Raw genomic sequence first — 22,070 nt, 5'->3', positions numbered from 1 at the left:
CATCCCTGCCCTGTGGGCTGCAATAGGAGAGACACCATGGGCTCCAGAATCAGACAGACCTGGTTCAACTTAAGCACCTGTCAGTTTTCAGAGGTTCCTTAACTTCCCTGAGCCTTCTTTTTCCCTCTATAAAATGGGAATATGTAGTCTGCCTCACAAAAATATACATACAATCTGTACCTGGAACATGATGAGGAAGTGGGAGCTGACAGCATCTACTGCTTGTAAAAGTTTTTTCAAAAGCTTTTCATGTATCTAGGCTTGGCTCCTTTGAGCAGAGAGAGGCTAAATGTCTACTCCAAGGTCATGTGGCTAGTAAATAGGTCTCAAACCCAATCCTTCAGCTCCACATGTTGAGACACAGCCCCATCTTGCTTCTGTGCTTAAGCCTCAGCTTTGATAGGCTGTCTAATCTATGGATCTTTTTTGACCCTGAGATGTACAGAGAAAGCCTGAGTTAGCCTATTTTACGGTGAGGGGACTTGGGCTCAGTGTTTAATAAGTGAGTTGCCCTCGGTCGCACTGCTCATCAGGAGGGAGCTAGGTGAGAACCGCTTGATTCTGTATCCTGTGGCCTCAGAATAAATCCTTCCCATCTTTCTCCTCTACTGTCAGAGCATCCAGCCCTATTCTGAGAAAGCCCTATCTAGGTGTCTGAGTCCAGGCATCATTCTGGTTCTTTCCACGGTCCTAAGCAAACCCTTCAGGTGGAGAACATTGGGAAGGACCATGCAGATGGCTCTTGGGGGCTGAAGAACACAGCGCCCAGAGCCCTGGGAAGGAGGATGCTGCTGGGTGAAATCCCCTCCTCAAGCCCCCGCATCAGCCCAATCTCTGCTCTCCCAGCACCTTAGCCCCTGGCCAGATCAGCCTTGTGGCCAGTTGACGGCGCCGCCCAGTCCCCGGTCCCCAGCCCCCAGCCCCAGGCTGCCAAGGTTGGCAGCCTCATGGCCACGCTGTACAACTCCGCGCCTTTCCTCCTCAGTTTATTCCTTCCAGATACGCAGTTGCTGCTTTTTCTTTGGATCACTTTTCTGTGTTATGCTATTTCAGTTGTTTTTCCACTCCTTCCCCCACCCCCCTACCTTCCCACCATGGCAGGATTCCTGAGAAGACTTGCTTTTGGAGAAAGCTGCACGCACATCTGCTCTCTTGGCTGCAGGGAGGGCCCTGTCTGGGGCTCGGGTCCCACGGAGCCAGGCCACACTGGGCAGTGGAGGCCGGGGGGCAGGGCCCGTGGGGCCTGGCAGCAGAGGCCCGTGGTGGGCACGCTTCCTACAGCAGGCAGAGCTGAGCCTCAGGGCCCGGGGGTGCTGCCAAAGACCTGGGGCCGCAGCTCACCAGCTCCCTGGCTCTGCTGGCTGTGGCTGCTGGCTCGCTCTGCTCAGATCTGCGTATGCCAGACTTGAGGTGAGAGAGAAACCAGGAGCCTCGGAAAACGCCCTGGCCCTCCATCTTTTTTCATTGGAACCTTTTTGTCAGTGGTTCTGAGGGGTTGGGGGTCCTGTGTGTGGTCGATGTGGGTGCAGTTGTGTGTGCTAGAGAGTATGTGCTGGCTGCATACAGGCTTGGAAGTCACAGAGCCTAGGTTTGATTCCTGACTTCCCATCAAAGGCAGTGTGAACCTGGGCAAGTCACCATGAAGTGGGTGTGATACCATGCCTCCTTTTCAGCCTTGTTATAAGGGTGAACTGAGTTAATACATGAGAATACTTCCTGGCACATCGTAAGTGCTCAATAAATATTTTAGCTATCATTATTTTATATGCATGAGGGTATGTATGGAATTTAATAAATCTGGGGTGGTCCTTCTTGGACTTTGGAGTGTGAGAGTCACCTGGGAAGCTTGTTAAAAGTGCTGGCTTCTGGGCCTCACTTGCAGAGATTCTGATCCAGCAGGCCTTGGGTGGGCTCAGGAATTTACTTTTTAATCCAGAGACCCCAGTGGTGTTGATACACTGGCCCAGCATCTGCTCTGGAGTGTCTGAGGTATCTGAGTGAACAGACCCTTGGGACCCTGGGCTCTGGCACCTCCATCAGAACTGCTTTGCAAATGTCACTGGAGACCAGATAAAAGAAGAGTGGGGTGGATGGAGGCCCAAAGGTGGGCAGGAGCCATGCCAGGCAGAGCCTTGAGGCTCCAGGAAGGAATTAAGGTGGTTGGAGTTTTAGACACAGAATTGACACAATTCTACCGAGTGATTGGGTTGGACCAGACTGGTTTACAAGCCCAGGGCACAGCAGATGGCAGAAAAAAAGAGGGTGTAAAACTGCAGTTAACTGAAGGCCAGGGTGGCAGGAGAGTCTGTGCCTGGACAGAAGCAGCAGCCGTATCTAGAGGAAGAGAGAATCGCCCAGATTGAGCAGCCGTGTCAACTCCCTGCTCCCTCAGGCTGGGCATCTGAACTGCTGGCAGAGCAGCCAGGCAGGGCCTGATCTCCACAAGCTGATCGCCTTACCAGCTATGCCAGGCTGTGGCTGGACTCAAGGGCATGACTTAGGATAAGAAACTGACTCTGTTGATTCATCTGTTCAAGAGCTAACAGGTTTTTATTTTTTTTTAATTGTTTTTCTTTCTCTCTTAGTGAAGATCTTTTAGAAAAATTCTTTGTTTTGAGTGAACTAAGAAAAGAGGGAGGTTGGATGTGATGAGGCTGCAGGGAGGGCTGGTTGCTGCTTCAGGGAGGGGCCTGGGGAGACCAGCAGTGAGGCCGCTGATGGAACAGGCCTGGGGTGAGGGGTGGGGGCACCTCTGAGATCTGGGGGCTCACCTGGGATCTCCTTTCAGGCAGTGGATTTAATGTATTTATTGTGTGTGTTTGAAGGTGAGTGAGTGTGCTCATGTGTACGTGTGTAGGCGTATCTGCACACAGGTGAGTGTTCCATGCATATATGCTTTCAGTTAATTTAATGACAACCATAAAATATTCGTTGAGTGCATACGATGTGCCCTGTCACTGTTCCAGATGCCTGGGATACATCAGTGGACAAAATGCAATCCTTGCCCTCAAGAAGCTTACTTTCTATGGGGATTTTGTGTGTGCAGAGGGGATGGGTATATGTTTGTGTGTATGAGTCTGTTGTGTACACATATTGAAGAAAGAAGAAGAATAACATGTGAGTGCACAGGCAGATCTGGGTCAGGGACCAGCTGCCATTTTCTAGGCATGTGATCCTGGGCAAAATATTTAACTTTTCTGAGCCTTGGTTTTTTTTTTTTTTTTTCAAAATTGGAAAATGATCCCTTTCTCTCAAAATTGTTGTGAGACTAAATGTAAAAATACTTGGAAAGCTCTAGGCAAAGTACCTGATATATGATAGTTGCCAAATGATATTTTTTTTATGTCTCCTGTGGAGCTGGAGGAGATATTTGTATGTGTATTGATATATACCAAGTGTGCATTTGTGTCTGGGCAACATGCCCTGTGTGTCCGAGAGGCTGAATGTGTGGGTTCTCCTTGAGTGGAACTTCTCTCGGTCGGAATCTGTCCTGTGGAGATATCTCAGATCTGGTCAAAGGTGATGCTGTTGCCTGGAAAGTTCCATTCCAAGACAGAAAGTCCTTTATAAAGTTGGGAGAGAAAGGCCACTAAGTCTGGAAGCTCTTGAGTTGACCCATTTCAGCCTTGGTTATGTCTGTCCTGAGTCCTTCCAGCCGCAGTGTGACTGTGTGTTTGTACTTCCATCTTTAATGCAGGCAAAGACTCTTGGACTCCCTGTCACTGACACCAACCTGCAACAACTTGCAGCTTCTGTTTTCCAGTTCCATGAGTTCCTGGCCATGCTATTCCCTCTGAACTTCCTTCTTATCCCCCAGATCATTTGTTAGAAATATAATTAGGAAATGGGCCCAGAAGGCCACTCTGGGGGCAGGACTGAGTTTCCGTGTAAGCTGCTTGGGACTGCCAAGACCCTTGCTTTCAGCAAGAACTTGAGCTTGTCAAGTTTCTGCTCTCCTCCCTCTACACTCTCTCTCAAGGAGAAAGCCCATGGTTTGGGCTACATCTTCAAAGAGACTGACTCAGAGTGTCTACCTTCAGCCTCAGTGTCCCTCCTCTGCCCCAGCTCCAAGTATCCATCAGATATTCAACTGAGCAGCTGAAACTCAGTGTAACTGATGACATAGCCATTTTCTTGACCGCAAACCAGCTCCCCCTGGGCATCCAGCTGTTCTAATGAATGACTCCAGCATTCTTCCAGACAGGCCAGCTTGAAGTTCTGAGTCATACCTCACATGTCCCTCTGTTGCACTTCCCAAAGCTGATCAGTTATCCAGTCGTTCCAAGCTCGAACCCCAGCCAGTCCTTCACACTCTTGCTGCTGCTGCTGCACCACTCCCCACGTCAGGCTGCCATCCTCTCCAGTGTGGGGTGGCCTCCCTGCCTCCAGCCTCCCCCTTCACGACCAGCCAAGCCACAGTCCATGTGCGCATGGCTTTCACTCAGCCACTGTCTCCCTCCATTCACAGCGTCTTCTCCTCTCCTCCACAAACTCTGCTTCAACCTAACTAGTCCCCTTATGGTCCCCAGGACACTGCACACTCTTGCTACCTGACCTTAGCTGAAGTGGTTTCCCTTGCCTAGAATCCTTTCCTCCATTTCAACCTTTTACCTAAATTATAGCCATCTCTCATGGTATACAGCATCCCTGGCTAAGATGCACCCTATGGTTTTAAAAACGTGATGAGGAGAAGCTGGGAAACATGGAGGAAGGGAACTAATTGCTAGTGATTTGCATAGAGGTAGAGGATTTAATCTGGAGAAGGCAATGGCAACCCACTCCAGTACTCTTGCCTGGAAAATCCCATGGACGGAGGAGCCTGGTAGGCTGCAGTCCATGGGGTCATGAAGAGTCGGACACGACTGAGCGACTTCACTTTCACGCATTGGAGAAGGAAATGGCAACCCACTCCAGTGTTCTTGCCTGGAGAATCCCAGGGACGAGGGAGCCTGGTGGGCTACCGTCTATGGGGACATGACTGATGCGACTTAGCAGCAGCAGCAGCAGCAGAGAATTTAATCTACCATTGGGGCAGACTTTTGCTTTGTTTTGGGAAAATCAACACCAGTCTTAAAATGTGTAGTCACTGTCAGCGTGAGTGTAGACGTTCACTGCTCTGGTTCAGCCGTGTAAACCGACATGCCTTGGGAGACAAGGACTGCCTTTTTGTTCCTTTTTTTCCTAAGATTTGAGGAAAAGAGTTGTGGAGGAAGGGAACCTGAACTGGTCCCAGTGGAGGCAACTATTTTCAGCTGAAGTTTGGAGAGTTGCTTGTAAAACACTGCAAGCAGAGACAAGCAGGCTTCCTAAGGAGGTTGGAGAGGTTCTGGCACTGCTGCTTTGGGACCCAGGTGATATTTCTTGACACCGAGTTGGGGAGAAGGACACGCCGTCCACCCCTGCACAGAACACAGCATACCTCTGGTACCCTGGTGGCCATCAGAGGAGGCAGCAGCCATGGATGCTAAGGACCCCCCTAGGGACCATCTCCGGCAGAGGCTCCTTTCATGGGCCTCCATAAGCCCCACATGGTGACTGCTGTGGATAGATGGGCTTGTGACATCCTTTGAGATGTCCCCCTAGGAACACCCAGAAGTATTTGAGGAAATATTGCATGGAGTGGGGCTCAGTGTCATTGTGACTCATTTTGTTAAAGTAGCAACAAATCATTTCTACCCTTGGCAGGTGAAAACTAAATACACTAGAGATAGATATAAATCCGTACTGCACTGTTAACTGTGGTTGCCTCTGGGTGCCAGTATGCTAGAGAATCCATTTTCTTCTTTATGTTTTTATGGAACTCTCCAAATTTTCCACTACAAGCACTTGTAATTAGAAACACAAACGCTACATATAAGGAATATTTTCTCTTTCCTTCCCCTTCTGGGCCCAGCGGAAGGCCCTGCTGCCGTAGGCTGCTGTGGTTTCTTCCTCTGCTGAGCTCCGACGGTAACTCTTGGGTGCAGCTCTGTGTTTATTCATTGTTTTAGGTCCTTGTGCCAGCTCCTTGAGAAGGAACACTCCTTCTCCTCAGCCCTCCCCCATCTCTCACTCTGCTTGTAGGAGCTCCTTCTCAGAAACCGCCTGGTCTGCTTCCGCCCTTGGCCTTCACACTCATTGTTCCATCTGCTGGCATCCCCTCCTCCTGGGTCCCCCCACTCAGACAGCTTGTGGGCTTCCTGCTTCTCACCTTCAGTTTTGACTCAAATGTCTCAGTGGCGAGGCTTTCCCTGAGCAAGCTATTTAAAACTGCACACCCCCTTTCCCGCTTTGTTTCTCCCTCCAGCATAGACTTCCATCCACCATGCTGCGTATTATACTTCCTTATTGTCTATCTCCTCATACTGATCTGAAAGCTCTGAAGGACAAGGATTTTTGTCTGTTATTCTCTGCTGTAATCTCACCACCAGGATGTATGTACAGAAGATAAGTGTTTGTTGCAATGAGTGAACACAGTTTATAATAACACTAGTTCCCATGTGGCAGATCTTGTGCGAAGTGCCTGGTAATCCCCTCCTTCAGGCTTCGTGGTGTTTTGAAGTAGGTAGCTTTATCTCTGTCTGAAAGATGAGGAAACCAAAGCTCAGAGAATTAGGTCCTCAGCTGAAGGCAGACCGGAGCGCATGGCAGAGTGGGGTGAAAAGCGGATCCGTCTGCCCTGGGGGCCAGGGACGTGCCATTGTGGGAGCCCTCTCTGGCCTCATGGAGGTCCCTCCCTGTGCTGACACCCCTCTGCATCTTGGGCACCAGGCCCCCCACTGCGGAAACCACAGTGCTGCTGCCCAGAGCTGGCATTCCTCCAAATGGGCTCCCCTCCCAGTCTGGGTCCCTTCTGGTGACCCTGCAGTCAGAGAAGCCAATTTGTTCCTCCTGTTCCTCACTGACTCTACTCTGGGTGCTCTAGGTAATGGTATAAAGGAGCAGGCCCAGAGGTTTTCTTTCTTCTCCCTCAGCCCCATTTACCCAAAGGAAGCTTGGGTGCTCCCTGAGAACCTTCTGCAGACCAGCAGGGTGGACTAACAACAACCAGGAGATTCAGGTTCAAGTTCTGGATTCGCAGCTCACAAGTTATGTCATGACCTTGGGCAAGTCACTTAACTTGTGCACTGATAGCATGAAAGGAATTATGCTTTCCTTGTGGTCTGCCTACAGTGCTGCAATGACAGCTGATGCAGAATCTGCCTCATGGGGCTGCTGTGTAGAAGTAAGTGAAAGTGAAAGTCACTCAGCCATGTCCGACTCTTCGCGACCCCATGGACTATACAGTCCATGGAATTCTCCAGGCCAGAATAATGGAGTGGGTAGCCATTCCCTTCTCCAGGGGATCTTCCCAACCCAGGGATCAAACCCAGGTCTCTGGCATTGCAGGCAGATTCTTTACCAGCTGAGCCACAAGGAAAGCCAAGCGGATGCTTACTTGCCTTGTGGTACAGAAACAGGATTCGTCCCTAAAGAGCCACTGACCTGCCATGTGCAGGCCCTGCTCGAGGGTGGGTATTGTCTGAGTACTGTCACAACAGAAGTGAAACTGGCCAGTGGGTTTGTAAGATGCACACAGCCTATGAATGACAGGTGAGTCTTGCACCAACCTGGCACCTGCCTTCCAGGAGCCTGAGGATTTACCCCATGTAGACGCTACAACTGACCACCACAAGCCAAGCACGAGACAGGACAGAGACTGGTGAAAAAGGAGGAATGCCTTCTGGAGGTCAGTCTTCAGGTCCCAGGATCAGAGACAGGGATCCCCACACCCCAGTTCTAGTGCCCCCAACCCTGAGGGGTCTGGGAGATCTTGCCTCACCTCTCTGGACTGAGACCTGGAAACCTGGGTGGGGCGGACTCTGAAAGGCTTCAGGGGGCGCTGCCTGAAGGTGGGGGTGGCAAGCCCCATGTCCCTGCAGAGGAGGAGTCACTGAGCAGGTTCTGGGAACGTGGGATCACCCAGTGCACTCCCCACCCCAGCTCAGAGCTCTAGGGACGCAGGTTCTCTGAGCAAGCATGCTCAGTCCTGGGGGGCTGGGGGGGGTGGGTAAGTGGGGGGCTTTGATTGAAGTGGTGAATTTTATTAATGGCGAATGGTGAAGATGGTGTGTTTACATATCTTCTTAAAAGTTCTGGTACGATTAATGATTGGTTCGTTAGCCACTTAGCAGAAGAATAATTCAGCAGAGAAGATGAGGAGGTGGCCAGGGTCTGTCAGTAGTATCCCGCCTTGATGAGCACCGTGGCCAGAATGCCCAGGAGAGTGATCGGCAGGAGGCCGACTCTCCCTTTGTTGAAGTGCTTCAGGAAGAAAAACTTCGTCCAGTCCACCTTCGACTGGCTGTTGAGAGGGTACCAGAGTAGACAGGGAGCCAATTTGGTTATCATCTCGGTTATCATCTTAGCACCATGCCTGATGGGTAAGGCTTAATAATTGTTGACTGCCATTGTTATCAGTGGCGACTAGCCTGGGAACTGGGCAGGGTCTGCAGTCATAGGATGGGTCATGGGTGTGGATTGTAGCTAACCATTAACTCCAATCACCCACTAATCTTTCCTAGAGTTTTAGTCCTCAGAATTTGGAATTCCTTGTTCAAGGTCACATAGTCATGACTTTTAGAAGGCCTTGATTGGGACACTTTTCAGAACACCTAACCTCTTTAGTTGGTACACTGTATTTCTGCTGGGAGGTAATTGTTGCCATCTCTGCGGGGCTGCACAATTTGAGGACTAATTTGCACAAGCATCAATTGCCACCATGACCAAGGCATGGAGCATAATTATCTCAAGTGGAATTTGTGATTAAGCCTATGAATTGAGGCCTGATTTACAGGGACTGTGAATGAGCTGTCACCTCCAGAGCCCTCCGTGACTGTTAGATGTTGGGGCTGTAATCAACTGGAGCCTGTTTCCAAACACCCACTCTCCAAGTTCCAGTGGGTCAAAAGTCCTGACTCCAGTGAATGTCAAGATCCCTGCAGAGTCTGCGGCAGAACTGAAACTTTCCCATCATCTAAGAGCTTGATTCACAGTTTTCAAGGGACTTCTCTTTCCTGGCTTTGTTGCCTAGTTGTGGTAGAGTATGATCTGAGGTAATCCATCTGCTATCACTCCCCTGACAAATCTGTTTGCTCTCCTACCCACACAGTTTCACCCAGGAAGATCTAGTTCTGTTTGTGCCTGAAGGGAAAGACCAGAGATCCAGGCCTTCCTTCTCATGTGAGTGACCATAATCCATGGGGGAATTCATCTCTTGCCCTCACCATGGCCAAGGTCTGCTCTACACATGGGCCCAGAGGCCACACTTTTAGTACTTCTGAGAAGCTGATGATGGCATCTGTGACATGGGAGGTCTTTCATCCTGAGGCAAGGGTATGAGTTCTGCTAGCCCTTTGTACCATCTGGAAGCAACGTTGGGAATATTTGCAGGTTCACAAGTGGTATTTGATTGTTTCATGGCATGAAAGACTTAATTTGAGCCTTAATGGAGAGGGCAGACTAATGAAGATTGAGGAAACATGGCCTGTAAGAACAAAACGTGCTGAGTTTGAGTAAAGCTACACATTCTACACGTTGTAGTCAGCACTCAGAACACTGCAGGTAGGCAGAGCTGGAACCAATGTTCACAGATAACTCTCCAACTTTATTTTAACCTCCTTTTTACCTTCTCACAGACCAGAGTCTTGTCATAATTACCTTGGTTATACAATCCTTGTCTGTATCTCCAGAGAGACAGCCATGTTTGAAAGAAAGAACGTGAGTCCCCAAGTCTGAAAGGAGTTCCAAAGAGAAGGAAATGTGTAACAGTGAAAAGCTGTGGGGTTTTGACTCAGTCAGGCTTCAGTTCCAACCCTTGTTATGTCATACCCTATCTATGAGAACTTTACAGCTTCTCTGAGTTTCAGTTTGCACAGTTCAAAATGGAACAGATAGTATCTATCCTGTTAGATTGTTATAAAAATCATTAAAACATATGTAAAGCATTAAAAAGCTGGCTCATATTAGGTATTGAATAAATGGCAAGTATTAATATCTGTAAAATGAAGGTATTTCATAATACTCAACCTTGCAATATGGTTGTGAAAAGGAGAAGGGAATGCTTTTGGCCTGTAGCAGATGTCTAGTAAATGGTAGTTGTTAGTCCTGTCTTGCCATGAACTATACATCTGCCTTTCAGCAAAGTCACCTCTACTGCCAGTGAAATGGGAAGTATTTCTATTCTACTTACCCCACAAGGACTGCAGTGGCAATTGGCATTAATTACATGCGCCTCACTTGATTCTTGCAGTTGTGATAAATAAAATCACATACAATATATTGGAAGCCAGACATGGGGCACAACATACTCGAATGAAACACACTGGGAGGCAACGGACTTGGGTTCTTGTCTTGGTGCTGTCTTCTGTCAAATGACCATAAGCAAATCACCAAGTAATCAGACCCTCAGGTACAGACACTGCTGACCTCTCAACAGCTGTGAGGAAATACAAATGTGAGAAATTATCACTATTATTCCTTGAGGGTAAAATCAGTTTTTCCTTTTTCATCTTTGGAACCCAGCAGAGTCCTTGGCATATAGTGGGCACTCAGTACTTTTGTCTAATGAATTAATATTAATAAACTGTCCAGAAGTCATAATCATTAGTAAACTTTTTTACCCATAAACTTATAGCTTTTGGTCTGTGATTTTTCGGATCCCTGGGCTTTTATCTCAAAGTATTTGTATACCATGCTAACCTTAACATACTCAGGTATGTTATTCGGGTGCAATGGAAAGTACACACACACAAAAACTGGCAGTAAAGAGAGAAGGAAGTGGGTCTTCTGTATATGGCAGCTGTAGGGGGACAGCTTCTCAATCCTCCTATACCCAGCTCTAGTTTGGTTACCACTAATCTAGGTTCCTTATTCTTCGATGTACCCATTCTATAGGATTCCTCCTTAGAGTAAAGGTGGTGGGCACCACAGAGGCTTGAGCTGCTTTTGTTGATGACTCTTCATGTGTATTAAGAATGTGAAAGATGTCTACAGTTCTCCTAATGGGAGATAGCAAGTGGAAAGCAGCAAGTAGAAACACTGATGAAGGTGCTGGGCTTCCTGGTGCCAAGGGAGAGATCGTAAAGACTTCTTGGCAGTAGTGGACGTCACACGTACCCTCCATCCTACATACTGTTCCAGAATTGTTACAGTGCTTGGTCCCTGAGGGCTTTGGTAGAAGAGGAAAATGTATGAAGACTGATGGAAGGGAGATGGAGAAGACCAAAATGCCAATAGACACCATCATGTATCCACTGTAATAAAGAGCCCTGGGCCAAGTACACTGGCCAAAGGTGGCTGTTTTCCAGATCTATCAAGTCATCCCATGTAACTAAAGAGCATCTTAAGTAGTCATTTTTAATACCATCTCCTCACTGCAACTTCTCCCCGACCCCCCACCCCCGTCTTTTCACCTTCCCTACACTGAAGTCCCACTAAAGGTAATTTCAGGCAAGCCTCACTCAATCACTCCAATGGGGCTGGGTGTCCCACTGTAGCCTTCAACTCACTGTACTATAATTTCTGGTTTATTTACTGTCCAGCTGTGAAGAGTAGGACCTTTATCTTGCTCAGCATGTGTGTATTAGTTGCTCAGTCATGTCCAACTCTTTTCGATCCCACGGACTGTAGCTCTCCAAGCTCCTCTGTCCACGGAACTCTCCAGGTAAGAATACTGAAGTGGGTTGCCAGTCCCTTCTCCAGGGGATCTTCCCAGCCCAGGGATGGAACCTGGGTCTCCTGCATTGCAGGCAGATTCTTTAACCTGAGTCACCTGGGAAGCCCTTTAATTCCCAAATACCCACAACAGTGCATCACACAAAGATGCTTAACAAATGTTTATTATGTGTACCAGGTTATACCTCTAATTTATTGCATCCCCCCCACCAGATATTATAATAACTAAGCAGAGTTACATGTCAGTCTTTTTTCTTTATACAATAGACAAAAACTGTTAGAAAGCTAGATACCATTTAGCTATTTTTTCCCCTGGTACCAGATCATTATACTGCTGAGTTCCTTCAAACTATTTAAATACATCATTTGGTGCTGCATAATTTGTTCAAGACCACAGAAAAAAATGTAAAGTTTTTTCAATTCATTTTACAAAACCAGCAAAAATCTACAACAAAATCCTACAGGAAAAAGTAGACGAATTTCATTTATAAACATCAATTTAACAGTATATTAAACGTAGCAAAACCGAGCAAGATACAAAAACTAAATCCTAGTTACACGAACACAAATGCTACAGAAATAAAGACCCTCTCCCCACCGAGTCTACTTATGACGCAGACGGTAGCTTTTATATCGTCCCACCCCCACCCCTAGCTGGCCCTCACCAGAGGTGAGTGCTGGCCCTAGCCCTCACACTGGCCCCAGCTCTGGCCCTATCAGCCTCATCTGCCAGGGCCTCACGGTACTGCACTGGCCAGTGTTGGGGTTCTTTCTTATGGAGCTTGGCCACGAACCCCAGGACTTTCATCTTGCTGGTTTCCAAGTTGCTTCGGGGACCCCAAGAGAATTCACATTCCGGTGGGTTGGTGTGAGGCACACGCCTGTAATTGAGGTATCTCAGCTGCACGAAATCTTCCATAATAAGCCTCTTCGGGTACCCAAAGAGGAAGTGATACTTTGAGGGACGCACCCCCAACCGACGCAGCATCGCCCAGACCTGTGCCTCTCTGGCGCTATTACCTTTCATGTAGATAAGGCCCAAGATCATCATTAAGAGACCCAACCTGGGGCCATCTCCTCCCAGAGCCTCCTCCTCATGCTCAATAGGTTTTAGCTTGTTGATCAGGATGTAAGTGTGGTGCTTGCGGTCAAGCTGTTTCAGCTCGAAACCGAAGACGTACCGCAGATGCTCTGCGGCCCTTGCGATGATCTCAGGGAATAGATCCTTTAAGTCTCCGATAACGTATTTCACCATCTCGGAGCGAGTGATGGGGCTCTTCTTCCTGTCCTTCAACAGCAGAAATTGCACCAACTCGGCTACCGTCCGATCCAGACGGCGGCAGGCTCTACGCCGGGCCAAGGTTTTGGCTGCCAAAGCCCTCGCGCCTTTCGGGGTGAGAGAGGGTTCCGAAGCCCCCTCCTCCCTTACAGCGCCAAGGTCCTCCTCGGGGCTCTCCTGCAGGAGGGGGCTCGGGGCCATCTCCTGCGAGGCGGTCAGAGGCTGGGTCTCACCGTCATGGCTGCCATCCATCTCCCTCTCCGCCTGAGGGATGGGGAGAGCCCCGCTCTCGGGTTTCTGCAACATGTTTTCGGGCAGGCAGGTGCAGAGCGCGTACGCGGGCCGCGGGGTGTGCGAGCCGCTGCACAAACCCCGGTGGAGGGGTTGGACAGCGGCTGGGGCGGCTGCAGGAGGACTAGGAGAGATGACACGGGGTTTTGCGGCTGCTGGGCTGCACCGCAGAAGGCTCGGGACGGTTGCCGCGACGCGGCCACCGCGCAGCCTCAGTGCGCACTCGCTGGCCGACTTGCCAGACTTCTTCCGGCCAACTCAGCCAAGATGGCGGCCCCGAGGCCGCGCGAAGCCCGTCCTCTTCCGGCTCCCGCTGGGGTAGGAGTGCTCACAGGCTTCTCAGGATGCCCAGGCTGTGGAGGAGTCAGGGCTGACTTTTAGTCTGACAGGCTGGAGGCGGGAGCAACCAGGCTATCCTAAGGTTTCAGTGTAGAAGGATGAAGTAGGGATGGAGTTCTAGCCACGTCCCTTCAGCAGGTGCTTATTTCTAAGTGCGCGTGTCTAAGATTTTGAGTGATTCACTGTGTCACAAGTGCGGTCTGCATGGAGGTAAAGCCTGGGAGATAAAAGGCTGTGCGGGACAGTTCGTGACAGACTTTGAACACGATGCTCGGGAGATTGAAATCTGTTTAAACAAGGGAGTGTCCGGACCGGATCTGTATCATCTAGTCTCTCTGGTGGCCCTGTGGAGTATGGATTGGAGAAGGGCTGACCAAAAGCTGGGAATCTAGCTTGGAGTATTGGCATTATTATAGTGCAGAATAGGAACTGAGATGTGCCCTGCCTTGTTCATTGGCATTATCCCCAGTGCCCAGAACAGTGCCCAGCACATAGAGGCACTCCATAAGTATTGTAAAATGGATGACGAGAGGGTAAGGATAGCAGATTCTACAGGAGTCAAAGAAGATGATAAAAGAGATGTCAAGGTACAGCTGGCAGAAATAGTAACTAACTGGAGGAAAGGGGAGGGGTTTTGTTTCTAACCTAATCAAACTTAATTACTCCCATTATTTATTTCTTTTTACCTGCTCTGCTCTGACCTTTACCAGTCTGTCTCCCAACCCCCTTTCTCTCCAGCTCCTCCTCCCTCTCTTCCTCTACCTCTTCCTCCTCTCTCCTCCTCTTTCCTCCCCTGCTGTCTCTCCCTCTTCTCTCATTTCCTCCCCTTTCCTCCTCTGGCTCCACTTCTCTCTCTCCTTTCAAGCCTTCCTTAGTTATTTACTGCCATTTCAGAATCACCATCAGTTCAGTTCAGTCGCTCAGTCGTGTCTGACTCTTTGCGACCCCATGAACTGCAGCACGCCAGGCCTCCCTGTCCATCACCATCTCCCGGAGTTCACTCAAACTCACGTCCATCAAGTCGGTGATGCCATCCAGCCATCTCATCCTCTGTCATCCCCTTTTCCTCCTGCCCCCAATCCCTCCCAGCATCAGAGTCTTTTCCAATGAGTCAACACTTCGCATGAGGTGGCCAAAATACTGGAGATTCAGCTTTAGCATCATTCCTTCCAAAGAACACCCAGGGCTGATCTCCTTCAGAATGAACTGGTTGGATCTCCTTGCAATCCAAGGAACTCTCAAGAGTCTTCTCCAACACCACAGTTCAAAAGCATCAATTCTTCGGCGCTCAGCTTTCTTTACAGTCCAACTCTCGCATCCATACATGACCACTGGAAAAACCATAGCCTTGACTAAATGGACCTTTGTTGGCAAAGTAATGTCTCTGCTTTTGAATATGCTATCTAGGTTGGTCACAACTTTCCTTCCAAGGAGTAAGCTTCTTTTAATTTCATGACTCCAGTCACCATCTGCAGTGATTTTGGAGCCCAAAAAGATAAAGTCTGACACTGTCACCATAGCAACTTGTATTTAACATAGGCCTTATTGTGCTCTAGGCTCTGTTCTAACCATTATTCAAATATTAATTTGTTTAATCCTCATTAAGGTAAGTACTTTTATCACTGTCCCCATTTTATAGATATGTCTTTTCTATGAGATTTGCTGTTTACTTGCTATGTAATCTTGGGCACATTACCTAAACTTCTGCCCCTCAGTTGCCTTGTGAGTAAAATGGGCATAATAGTAGAGACAACATTGTGGAGATCATGTGAAGAAATGCATAGAAACCATTTAACACAGTGCTTGGCACATAGTGTTCAATAAGTGGGGTTTTGTTGTTGTTTAGTTGCTAAGTTGTGTCTGACTCTTTTGCGACCCCATAGATTGTAGCCCACCAGGTTTCTCTGTCCATGGAATTTCCCAGGCAAGAAAACTGGAGTGGGTTGCCATTTCCTTCTCCAGGGGATCTTCCTGACCCAGGGATCAAATCCATGTCTCCCGCCTTGGCAGGTGGATTCTTTACTACTGAGCCAACAGGGAAGCCCTCAGTGAGTGTTAGCTATTGTTTATTGCATATTTTGTAATGTACTAATTTTTTATATGTATTAACTCATCTACTTCTTCTAACAGCCCTGCTAGATAAGTGCTATTATTATTCGCATTTTATAAGTGAATAACACACAAAGAGGTTAAGTAACTTCCCCAACATCACATGACTGAGCCAATATTTCAATCATATAGTATGACTCCAGAGACCATGCTCTTAACCACTATATTCAGTTCGGTTCAGTTCAGTTCAGTCATTCAGTCGTGTCCGACTCTTTGCGACCCCATGAACCGCAGCACACCAGGCCTCCTTGTCCGTCACCAACTCCCGGAGTCCACCCAAACCCATGTCCATTGTGTCGGTGATGCCATCCAGCCATCTCATCCTCTGTCGTCCCCTACTCCTCCTGCCCTCAATCTTCCCTAGCATCAGGGTCTTTTCAAATGAGTCAGCTCTCCGCATCAGGTGGCCAAAGTATTGGAGTTTCAGCTTCAACATCAGTCCTTCCAATGAACACCCAGGACTGATCTCCTTTAGGATGGACTGGTTGGATATCCTTGCAGTCCAAGGGACTCTCAAGAGTCTTCTCCAACACCACAGTTCAAAAGCATCAATTCTTCGGTGCTCAGTTTTCTTTATAGTCCAACTTTCACATCCATACATGACTACTGGAAAAACCATAGCCTTGACTAGACGGGCCTTTGTTGGCATAGTAATGTCTCTGCTTTTGAGTATGCTATCTAGATTGGTCATAACTTTCCTTCCAATGAGCAAGTGTCTTTTAATTTCATGATTGCAATCACCATCTGCAGTGATTTTGGAGCCCCCCAAAATAAAGTCAGCCACTGTTTCCACTGTTTCTTCATCTATTTGCCATGAAGTCATGGGACCGGATGCCATGATCTTCGTTTTTTGAATGTTGAGCTTTAAGCCAACTTTTCACTCTCCTCTTTCACTCTGAGAGGCTCTTTAGTTCTTCTTCACTTTCTGCCATAAGGGTGGTGTCATCTGCACATCTGAGGTTATTTACATTTCTCCCTGCAATCTTGATTCCAGTTTGTGCTTCCTCCAGCCCAGCATTTCTCATGATGTACTCTGCATATAAGTTAAATAAGCAGGGTGACAATATAGAGCCTTGACGTACTGCTTTTCCTATTTGGAACCAGTCTGTTGTTCCGTGTCCAGTTCTAGCTGTTGCTTCCTGACCTGTATACAGGTTTCTCAAGAGGCAGGTCAGGTGGTCTGGTATTCCCATCTGTCTCAGAATTTTCCACAGTTTATTGTGATCCACACCATCAAAGGCTTTGGCATAGTCAATAAAGCAGAAATAGATGTTTCTCTGTAACTCTCTTGCTTTTTCAATGATCCAGCAGATGTTGGCAATTTGATCTCTGGTTCCTTTGCCTTTTCTAAAACCAGCTTGAACATCTGGAAGTTCACGGTTCATGTATTGCTAAAGCCTGGCTTGGAGAATTTTGAGCATTAGTTTACTAGTGTGTGAGTTGAGTGCAATTGGGCAGTAGTTTGAGCATTCTTTGGCATTGCCTTTCTTTGGGATTGGAATGAAAACTGACCTTTTCCAGTCCTATGGCCACTGTTGAGTTTTCCAAATTTGCTGGCATATTGAGTACAGCACTTTCACAGCATCATCTTTTAGGGTTTGAAATAGCTCAACTGGAATTCCATCACCTCTACTAGCTTTGTACGTAGATGTTAATTATTATTATTGACCATACTCTGCTTTGTATTATAGTTATTTTTGTGCTTGTCTTATTCCCCTCCAAAATAAAATATCCTGAAAGCTAGGTCTGTGTCCTTAACTCTTATGAAGAGCCCCTCAGCATCAGAAGTCAGTATGTACTTGTCATTGAATAAATGATAAAAGGCTTTCCTTTTTTTTTTTTCCAGAGGAAATAGCATTTCTTTTAAGTAAATATCTGACAGCGTTTTCTAGATGTAATCATGAACTCTTTATTTTTAAAAGAGTCTGAAAATATAAAGTATAAAACCCATTTATACTTTAAGACTTAGAAAAGCTGAAAGTATGTGAATGAAGCAGGAGAATGTTTATTATAGTCTAACTTGAGGCTATTATTAGTTTCTATTATGCCAGACATTTTATGTACAATGTAATTTAGTCCTCACAAATCCCTATTAGGAAGGTATTATTATCCTCATTTTGCAAATGGGAAAACAGTCACTGAGAGGTTAAATCACCTGTCCCCAGCCACCCATCTGCTAAGTGCTAGACTAGAAATGAGAACCTCAGTCTGTCTATTCTGAAGTCCGTCCTCATGACCACAGTGCTGGACTGCCTGGTTGTCAGTTTCTCCTGAGGGTAGAATCACTCCTACCTGAAATGGCATCCTTGCGGACAAAATATTCTACTTACGTATCTTTCTCACTTCAAGCTTTGCCAAGGAGAGTTAGAGGAGGCAGCTGCATGCAAAGGGGCATGCAGGAGACACACTGAATGGAAAGAATTTTGAGGGAAAATTAGTAGAAATATGACTGGGTTTTGAAAACTGAATCAATAATATAATGCTACTTATTAAAAAAAATAAACTACTGAAACAACATGGATGAGTTTGGTTGACACTGAGTAAGAAGAAGAAAGACACAAAAGATAACACAGTATGATTCCAGTTAATCTGATGTTCAAGATGGGTTCAGCTGATCCTTGGTGACAGAAATGAGAACGGTGGAGGCCTGGAGTGGGGTTGACTGGAATGGGATAGGCATGAACTTTCTGCAGGTGATGGAAATATTCTGAATCTTGGTTTGGGTGTAGATAATACATTTGTCAAAACTTATTAAACTCTGCTGTTAATATCTATGTATCTCTTGGTATATAAATTATACCTTAAAATTATAAAAATAAGGTTTTAAAATTGAGGAATAATTGATAGATAGCATTAGTTTCAGGTGTACAACACAATGATTCGATGTTCATATATACTGTGAAATGATAACCACAGTAAGTCTAGGGACCGTACATGGTTACAAAATTTTTTTTCTTGTGATGAGAACTTTTAAGATCTATTCTCTTAACAAGTTTCAAATATGCAGTACAGTATTATTAACTATAGTCACCATGTAAAAACACTTTTTAAATGAACAGACCGTTTAGGTATAGGAGGTGATGAGGGATATGAAAGTTGAATGACTTTGCTTTGCCACTTAACAACCCCTGGATGCTACAATGCTTTTTAATGAAAGGGGCCTAGACAATCAGTTGTCAGTTTTGATTATGCTGACCTTATACTGGACTAGCAGGCTATTTTTTCCCCCAATACTTATTTATTTATTTATTTTTGTGTGGTGGGTCTTCATTGCTGCGTGCAGGCTTTCTTTCATTGCAGTGAGGGGGTGCTACCCTTTGTTGTCTTGTGTGGCCTTCTCATTGTAGTGGTTTCTCTTGTTGAGCATGGGTTTCAGCAGTTGCAATGCAGGGCTCAGTAGTTGTGATGCATGGGCTTAGTTGCTCCACAGCATGTGGGATAGTCCCATACCAGGGATGGAACCAGTGTCCCCTACAAGGCAGATTCTTAACCACTGGACCCCCAGGGAAGCCAAGGCCAGGCAGACTTTTAAAACAGTCCCTCCTACTTAAGCTGTTAAAAGGGAGGAAATGTATATTTCTCCTTCTTTGACGGGGTTGGGGGTGGAGGGCAGCAAAACAAAACTTTGATAACTGTTGGATTGAAAGCTTCCTAAAGGGTGATTCTTTGTAGCCTAAACTACAGTGTTTGAAAGCCTACAGTGCTTAGCACAGTTTAGTATGTGGAAAGCGCTAAGGGAGTCATATTGGAAAAGCAGACTGGCAGGATGAATTATCCTGGAAATGTCTGGCACTCTGTGGGTATAGAAAAGGTGTGTTCTAGAACAAAGCACTGAACCGGATCAGAAAACCTGACTTCTGGTGTCCCAGCCCATTCATTTATTCTTGCACAGCATACTTAACCTCTCTGGACCACTGTTTCCTCATTTTTAGACCTGACAACCTTAGCCTTTGCCAGTTCCCACAGTTATTTTGAGGTTCAAGTAAGGTTATAAATGTAAACGTACTTTTAAAATGCTCTACCATTAAGAAATAAAAAGTTACAGTTTTTTTTTTTTTAAGAGATGTGGTAGAAAACTCAGTAATAAGTATGACTGGCCTCTCATGCAGACATTTTGGAATGAGCTTACGCATTCCTGGTTGAAAAAACTGTCTGGCCAAAAAAGATTAAATAAAGAAATGTCAAGTCCTGACACTCCATCTAAGGCTAGTGACTGCTTTGGTGGAAAGCCAGAGTTATCTTGTTGGATTCCTTCTAAATATGTCAGTAGAGTCCTCCAAGCTCTGAGTGCCTTCTTCACAGATTCTGAGCAGTGTCTCACCCCCGATCTGAGTGAGCCTGAAACTGCATAGGTGCTTATGTCTTCTCTATTTCTCCTGACAGTTTGGACAGCCGTGCAGCTGATCCGGCTCAAAGAAGGGATCAGAGGAAGAAGAGCTTTGTCCCACATCCCTGGGCCAGGGACAGAATGAAGCCCAGTTCTGTCACAGCAGAGTAGGCAGAGTGTGAAGCTCTGGGTCCTGTATGTGTGGCTGGTATTGAAGCAGGATGGCCAGGCAGATGATTCGATCTGACTTGGGTAATGAAAATTGTTTGTTACTGTTTGAAGAGCAATTGTGTAAGCAACAGTACTCCTGTGTTTGGCTGCCTGTGACCCACAAGTGTCTGTAACATAACACCCAACCCAGAGGAGGAATAGACCCTGGCCAGTGGAGGGGAGGAGAGAGATGGAGGGGCAAAGGGCCCCCCTCTCCCTCCCTCCCTCCTCCACTGTCCCACCCGCTCTCTAAACCTCGAAGGAGAGTTGGCGAGAAGGCATTTGCCACCTGGACACAATGAGGCCCAGTGCGAGGGGCAGGCGCGAGGCTGGCGGGGAGCCAGGGCCCTGTTCTGAATGGCTGTCGCCAAGGGGCTGCCAACAGCCCATCTCTATCTCCCAGGGCCAGGGCGGGGGCCCATCCACCCCCAACTCCAAGGCCCAGCTCACGCCATTTGCTGGCCGTGACCAGAATGCGCGGGACACAGGGCCTTTGAGCAGCTGAACAGAGCCGTTTCCCCTCCACTGGCCGCCAGTGCGCTTGGATTAGTGTGGGCTCTCCGAGTCCCTTTGTTGGCTGCTTGTTATTCCGCACGCACTGAGCACTGTGCATTCATCTTTATTAGTTCTAATTGCTTCCCTATTCTAATGGGATCTTGATATTCCCATACAATTGAAAGGAAATGTATTCATTAAAATAATTCTTCTCCTAACTGCCGCTTCAAGCTGCTCCTCTAAGTGACATTGTCTCTCCAGCCACAGCCTGCTGAGGCCTCTTATTAAGACTCTAGTCAAAAGCCAACTTGGGGCAGCAAACTTTCCTTGCAGGAGTTTCCAGACACTGAAGAGAGGGCGCTTTTTAATCGGCTCACACACTGAAGCTGGAGGCCAGCTGGTAGAACTGGGGGTGCCTGCTGCTTGGGGTGGGGCGGGGGAGAAGGGTGGCCTCCAGCACTGCCTGCCTCCCATAACAATGCCCCCTTTCTGCACACCGACCCGGCTCATTTAGACAAGACTCTCCCCCACTGTCATCTGGGTGGAACTTTCTGTTTATGCCACAAGCAGTTACTAGGTGTGTTCTTAGAGCAAGGCGCTGAGTAAGGTGCTGTGGGAAGTATGGAGCCGGAGCTGCAGTCTTGAGGTGTTTATGGTCTCTGTGGGTGGCTGCCCGCTCAGAGCCCCTCAAGTGCGGCAGGAGAGGGGAGGCTGGGAACAGTTCTCAGTGTTCAGAAAGCTTCATGGGACAGAGAACTTAGAAAAGCAGGTACTCTTCCATAAATGTGTTTGATTTAATAACCAAAATCTTTCAAGACATGGGGTCATGGGGGTAATACAAGAAACTTCCTCGGGACATTGGGAACCACCGATCTATTGGGGGAAAATAAGCCATTATGAAAAATCATGCATGTGTTAACACCTGCTCTTTCTGTGAGTGGTGTAAAGACTGCTCTAGGAGTTTTGGAGGAGTCTAGGGGAGTGCAGCTGGGCACGACACTGTTGCTTGAATTTTCGTTACTCCCTCGAACAGTCCTGTGAAAGAAGCACAGTTGTTCCCTATTTCACAAATGAGATGTCAGAAGTTAGATAATTTGTCCAGTGTTAAGAGTTGGGACTCACAACTTAAACACCAGCTTTCTGATCCCAAAGCACAGGCTGCTTTCGCATCTGTCAGGACCATCAGAGGAGATGTAATGTGGAAAGTGGCATTTAATCTCCCTGAAGGCTTTTAGGGATAGTGGGTTGTCAGCAGGTAGAGAGTGGCATCCCCAGGAAGGAAGAGCCTGAGCAAAAATGCAGGGACTGGCAAGAATCTGGCAAATC

At 47.3% G+C, this 22,070-nt stretch overlaps 1 protein-coding gene and 1 long non-coding RNA gene across 2 annotated transcripts in view; one reads left to right on the top strand and one right to left on the bottom strand.

The window, feature by feature from the left end:
* Positions 1-1,108: 1,108 nt before the first annotated feature.
* The window catches only part of LOC105602901 (uncharacterized), a 71,299-nt gene continuing 50,337 nt past the window's right edge, over positions 1,109-22,070 (top strand). The window contains exon 1 of the long non-coding RNA XR_009601666.1: positions 1,109-1,410. This is a non-coding gene — a long non-coding RNA (uncharacterized LOC105602901). The remainder of the gene's footprint in view (positions 1,411-22,070) is intronic.
* MAGEF1 (MAGE family member F1) lies at positions 11,843-13,447 on the bottom strand. The gene has a single exon (XM_004003083.6). The coding sequence runs from the start codon at positions 13,277-13,279 to the stop codon at positions 12,356-12,358; it is 924 nt and encodes a 307-aa protein (XP_004003132.1). The 5' UTR covers positions 13,280-13,447; the 3' UTR covers positions 11,843-12,355.

The sequence above is a fragment of the Ovis aries genome, chromosome 1 (assembly GCF_016772045.2).
Source record: "Ovis aries strain OAR_USU_Benz2616 breed Rambouillet chromosome 1, ARS-UI_Ramb_v3.0, whole genome shotgun sequence".
NCBI classification, from domain to species: domain Eukaryota; kingdom Metazoa; phylum Chordata; class Mammalia; order Artiodactyla; family Bovidae; genus Ovis; species Ovis aries.
Note: the sequence above shows the minus strand (reverse complement) of the source record. Positions and strands in the feature narration are given on the sequence as shown.